The 6,000-nt window shown below is 68.1% G+C and overlaps 1 protein-coding gene across 1 annotated transcript in view; it reads left to right on the top strand.

Moving 5' to 3' along the window:
- Positions 1–418: 418 nt before the first annotated feature.
- The window catches only part of MN1 (MN1 proto-oncogene, transcriptional regulator), a 48,614-nt gene continuing 43,032 nt past the window's right edge, over positions 419–6,000 (top strand). Inside the window, exon 1 of the mRNA XM_055404504.2 lies at positions 419–5,371. Within this exon, the coding sequence (XP_055260479.1) occupies positions 1,630–5,371 (3,742 nt within the window). The 5' untranslated portion in view covers positions 419–1,629. The remainder of the gene's footprint in view (positions 5,372–6,000) is intronic.

Raw genomic sequence — 6,000 nt, 5'->3', positions numbered from 1 at the left:
CCGCAGTGAGCCCAGGATCTTTGCCTGGCGACCCCATTGTCTGCGCGCCCCGCACCGCTAACCGCCCGCCTCCCCGCCCCCTAGCCACCCCGCAGGTCTCGCTTCAGTTGGGGGTGGGGAGTTGGGAACTGTGGTGAATGGGAAGCGGGGTGAACAAAGCCAAGCTCCCGCCATTCTCCGCCTGCGCCCTCCCTAGCCGGGTGCGCGGGGAGGCCAGGGCGCGCCCGCAGCGCGCTGGCACCGGACCCCGAGGTTAACCGGCGCAGGGGACCCCGGAGCAGGCGAAGTGAGGGTTCGTGGCGGGGGCCTCAGCAGTCAGCACCCAGGACCACCTTAAGAGCGAGCCCCGCCCCGGGCCTGGAGCTCGGGCTGCGCTGATTGGTGCAAATGTAATGGCTGAAATTGATTGCTGAAATGCAAAACTTGTTGCTGCTTCTCCCGGCTCTAGGCGAGAGGCAGACACAGAGAGGGGAGCCGAGACCCTCAGAACGCCCCACGCAGGGCCCCCCCGCCAGCCAGGAGAGGGGTGCGCGGACCCCCCAGAGCTGCCCCCGCCCCCTCCCATTCCGGGCTCCGAAAGCGCAGTCGGAACGCTTTGGCCTGATAGCCGAGCGTGGCCCCCCAACCCGCGTACGCCCCCCTCCCCGGGTCCGAGGGCGACTTGCGAAGCACCTCGGCTCGGAGGCAGGGAACCCTAGCCTTGGAGCGCCCCAACTCCTCGTCTGCTGCCCGCCCGCGCCTGGAACGGGGCTCGGAGATCCCCGCGAACTCAGAGACCGAACAGCAGAGGACTGAAGCGGCAGGCAGCGGACGTGGCCGCGAAGCGGCGCGCCGAGGTGCAGCGCACCCGCCGCGGAGTAGGGGAACCGCGCCTTCCAGCAACCCTCGGTTTCAACCTCGGGCGCCCGCCGCGCCTCCTCAGCCCCGCTGAGCTCCCGGCTCGGCGGTGGGCACCAGTGATGCCGAGCGGAGCTTCCAGTCCTCCGACCCGCTGAAGAAGCAGTAGCCGCTTGCTGGGGCCGACGGGGACTGTGCGAGCCGATCGTGCTTGGCTGAGGCTCCGGCTGCGGAGCGCGGGGACTCCGGGGGGAGGGGGGAGGGACCGCTCGGTCTGAGCCCCGGCGCCAGCCACGGCTTTGAAGGGTCTCCCTGCCTGGCCCCTTAGCAGCTCCGCCACGGACTCCGGGAGGCTTCAGGCAGCGTCCAGGGGCTCCCCATCCAACCCGATCGGACTTAAGAAGGTGATTGCTCTGCTTTCCCTCCCTCCTTCCCGCCTCCTTCCCCCCACTTAACTTTTTGTCTTCAGTCACCCGCAGCTCCGTCCCCTCCCCGCAAACCCATCCGCGGCTGTGCCAACCGCCCGGGGCATGGGCCCCCCAACACGGCTCCTGGAGGCCCCGCGGCGACGCAAGATGTGAGAGGCCCGCGTCGGGCAGAACGAGAGCTTCGCGAGAGGAGCTGATAGCCCCAAGCCTTCACAAGCCAGGCGAGGTGGCGGTGCTCGCTGCGCCCCGGCGGTGCTGAGCGTCCGGGAGTGCCCAAGCCAGGGCCGGAACGAGTAGCTGGCCGGAGGCGCGCCGCGGAGAGCAGGCTGTCATGCCCTATTGATCCCCCCGCCCCCCGCCAAGTATGTTTGGGCTGGACCAATTCGAGCCCCAGATCAACAGCAGGAACGCTGGCCAGGGCGAGAGGAACTTTAACGAGGCCGGACTAAGCATGAACGCCCACTTTAAGGCCCCGGCTTTCCACGCGGGGGGACCCCCTGGCCCCGTGGACCCTGCCATGAGCGGGCTGGGCGAACCCCCGATCTTGGGCATGAACATGGAGCCTTACGGCTTTCACGCGCGCAGCCACTCGGAGTTGCACGCGGGGGGGTTGCAGGCGCAGCCGGTGCACGGATTCTTTGGAGGCCAACAGCCGCACCACGGCCACCCGGGAGGCCACCACCCCCACCAGCATCACCCCCACTTTGGGGGTAACTTTGGCGGGCCGGATCCAGGAGCCTCGTGCCTGCACGGGGGTCGCCTGCTCGGCTACGGCGGCGCGGCCGGCGGCTTGGGCAGCCAGCCGCCCTTCACTGAGGGTTACGATCATATGGCTGAGAGCCAGGGGCCGGAGAGTTTCGGCCCGCAGCGACCCGGGAACCTGCCGGACTTCCACAGTTCGGGCGCCTCGGGCCATGCCGTGCCTGCCCCATGCTTGCCGCTGGACCAGAGCCCTAACCGAGCCGCCTCCTTCCATGGCCTGCCCGCCTCCGGTGGCTCCGATTCCCACAGTCTGGAGCCCCGGAGGGTGGCGAACCAAGGAGCCGTCGACTCGCTGGAATACAATTACCCGGGCGAGCCGCCCTCGGGACATTTCGACATGTTTTCCCCCTCTGATTCCGAGGGGCAGCTGTCTCATTATGCAGCGGGTCGTCAGGTTCCCGGGGGCTCTTTCCCGGGTGCCTCGGCCATGCCCAGAGCTGCAGGCATGGTGGGCTTGTCGAAAATGCACGCCCAGCAACAGCAACAACAGCAGCAGCAGCAGCAGCAACAGCAGCAGCACGGCGTGTTCTTCGAGAGGTTCGGCGGGACCCGCAAGATGCCTGTGGGGCTGGAGCCTGGAGTCGGCTCCAGGCACCCGTTGATGCAGCCTCCCCAGCAGGCCCCGCCGCCCCCGCAGCAGCCTCCCCCGCAGCAGGCCCCGCCGCCTCCGCAGCAGCCGCCCCCGCAGCAGCCGCCGCCGCCACCGCCTGGGCTTCTAGTCAGACAAAATTCGTGTCCGCCCGCGCTCCCGCGTCCCCAACAGGGCGAGGCGGGCACGCCCAGCGGCGGCCTGCAGGACGGGGGGCCTATGCTGCCCAACCAACACGCGCAGTTCGAGTACCCCATCCACCGGCTGGAGAACCGGAGCATGCACCCTTATTCCGAGCCTGTATTCAACATGCAGCAGGCGCCCAACCAGCGGCTGCAGCATTTCGACGCACCCCCCTACATGAACGTGGCCAAGAGGCCGCGCTTTGACTTCCCAGGCAGCGCGGGAGTGGATCGCTGCGCTTCGTGGAACGGCAGCATGCACAATGGCGCTCTGGACAACCACCTCTCGCCCTCTGCTTATTCCGGCCTGCCCGGCGAGTTCACGCCGCCTGTGCCCGACAGCTTCCCCTCGGGGCCACCTCTGCAGCATCCGGCCCCGGACCACCCGTCCCTACAGCAGCAGCAGCAGCAGCAACAGCAGCAGCAGCAGCAACGCCAAAACGCGGCCCTCATGATCAAGCAGATGGCGTCGCGGAATCAGCAGCAGCGGCTGCGCCAGCCCAACCTGGCCCAGCTAGGCCACCCCGGGGACGTGGGCCAGGGCGGCCTGGTGCACAGCGGCCCAGTGGGCGGCTTGGCCCAGCCGAACTTTGAGCGCGACAGCGGCGGCGCGGGCGCCGGGCGCCTGGGCACATTCGAGCCGCAGGCGCAGCACTTGGCGCAGGAGAGCGCGTGGTTCCCAGGTCCGCATCCGCCGCCGGGCGACCTGCTGCCTCGCAGGATGGGAGGTTCAGGCTTGCCCTCCGACTGCGGCCCGCACGACCCAGGACTGGCGCCGCCCCCTCCGCCCGGTGGCTCGGGGGTGCTGTTCCGGGGCTCTCTGCAGGAGCCGCTGAGGATGCCCGGAGAGGGCCACGTGCCCGGGCTGCCCTCCCCTGGCCTGCAGTTCGGGGGCAGCCTGGCCAGCCTGGGCCAGCTGCAGTCGCCCGGGGCTGGGGTGGGGCTGCCCAGCGCTCCCTCCGAGCGCCGGCCCCAGCCACCTGATTTCACCGCGCCCGCCCTCGGGGGCCAGCCTGGCTTCCCGTTCGGCGCAGCGAACCGGCAGGCCACGCCGCACAGCGGCCCAGGCGTGAACTCGCCCCCGAGCACGGGCGGGACCGGCGGCAGCACGGGCGGTGGCGGCGGCGGCGGCGGCGGGGGCGCATACCCGCCGCAGCCTGACTTCCAGCCCAGCCAGCGCACCTCGGCCAGTAAGCTGGGCGCGCTCTCACTGGGCTCCTTCAACAAGCCCAGCTCCAAGGACAACCTGTTCGGCCAGAGTTGCCTGGCTGCGCTCTCCACCGCCTGCCAGAACATGATCGCCAGCCTCGGGGCCCCCAACCTGAACGTGACCTTCAACAAGAAGAACCCTCCCGAGGGCAAGAGGAAACTGAGCCAGAACGAAACCGACGGCGCGGCCGTAGCCGGCAACCCGGGCTCGGATTACTTCCCAGGAGGGACTGCTCCTGGGGCTCCAGGGCCCGGAGGCCCGTCGGGGACCAGTAGCAGCGGCTCTAAAGCCTCTGGGCCGCCCAATCCGCCCGCCCAGGGGGACGGCACTAGCCTCTCCCCCAACTACACCCTGGAATCGACGTCGGGGAACGATGGCAAGCCGGTCCCCGGGGGCGGCGGCAGGGGACGGGGGCGCAGAAAAAGGGACAGTGGTCACGTGAGCCCCGGGACCTTCTTCGACAAATACTCGGCGGCGGCGGCGCCGGACAGCGGGGGCGCGCCTGGTGTGAGCCCAGGGCAACAGCAGGCGCCGGGCGCAGCCGTCGGGGCCAACTCGGGAGAGGCGCGCGGGGCGCCTACGCCTCACGAGAAAGCGCTCAGGTCGCCGTCGTGGGGGAAGGGGGCCGAGCTGCTCCTGGGGGACCAGCCAGACCTCATGGCGTCCCTGGACGGTGGGGCCAAGTCGGACGGTAGTTCCCCGCACGTGGGCGAGTTCGCTTCCGACGAGGTGAGCACGAGTTATGCCAACGAGGACGAGGTGTCTTCCAGCTCCGACAACCCCCCAGCCCTGGCCAAAGCGAGTAGGAGCCCTCTGGTGACAGGCTCGCCCAAACTCCCTCCCCGTGGGGTGGGCGCCGGAGAGCACGGACCGAAGGCGCCCCCGCCCCCGCTTGGCCTGGGCATCTTGTCTACCTCTACCTCGACCCCTGACAGCTATGGCGGAGGGGGCACTGGCCATCCCGGCACGCCGGGCCTGGAGCAGGTTCGGACCCCGACAAGCAGCAGCGGTGCCCCGCCACCTGACGAGATCCACCCCCTGGAGATCCTCCAGGCACAGATCCAGCTGCAGAGGCAGCAGTTCAGCATCTCTGAGGACCAGCCCCTGGGGCTCAAGGGTGGCAAGAAGGGTGAGTGTGCCGTCGGGGCCTCGGGCGCGCAGAACGGCGACAGCGAGCTGGGCAGCTGCTGTTCCGAGGCGGTCAAGAGCGCCATGAGCACCATTGATCTGGACTCGCTGATGGCGGAGCACAGCGCCACCTGGTACATGCCGGCTGACAAGGCTTTGGTGGACGGCCCAGAAGAGGACAAGACGCTGGTGCCCTGGGAGAAGGCCAAACCCCAGAATCCCAACAGCAAAGAAGGTATATGCGCTCCTTCCCAGTTCCTTTCTCACCTGGCGGATTCGCGCCCCAACCCCATGGCTGGCCTTGGCATCTGCCTTGAAGCCTCCAGGAAAGGGGAGGGTCCCTCGGGGGCGGCAGGGCACAGGGCCTTCCTGACGCCCAGCTCAGAGCTAGTACCCTTCCTTTGGTTACCCCGGGGGCTCCGTGGGCAAACCCCCTTTCCTCCCCCTAGGTGCTGCCAGGTAGATTCTAGTTTCACAGCTGTAGTAACAACTTGAAGTGGCACTCATTGGGGGATTATTGTAGAGTATCCCCCTGTCAAGTTTTAGCTGAGTTTCTGGGTGCCCTGAGGACTAGGCCTCTTCCCTTTCACACTCAGACCCCTCCTCACCCCTCAAGGTTCAGGCCTGTTCCACTTTTCAGGAGTTTCCTACCATCCTCCCGCCTGCCTCCAGCCTCCACTTCCTGGCAGAACACCTGGGAAGCTGTGTTAATGCCTCCCCATCTTTTCCTGGTCAGCCAGCCTGCAACTTGAGCTCCCTCGCGTGTGCCAGCATCTTGGGGGGAAAAAGTTACCAGTTCTGGTGTCCGCAGCATCATTCAGAGGCAACGCCTAATTTGACATTCGTTCCTAATGAATAGCTGTT

The sequence above is a fragment of the Moschus berezovskii genome, chromosome 19 (genome assembly GCF_049115385.1).
Source record: "Moschus berezovskii isolate FMDL1 chromosome 19, NW_MosBer_1.0, whole genome shotgun sequence".
NCBI classification, from domain to species: domain Eukaryota; kingdom Metazoa; phylum Chordata; class Mammalia; order Artiodactyla; family Moschidae; genus Moschus; species Moschus berezovskii.
Note: the sequence above shows the minus strand (reverse complement) of the source record. Positions and strands in the feature narration are given on the sequence as shown.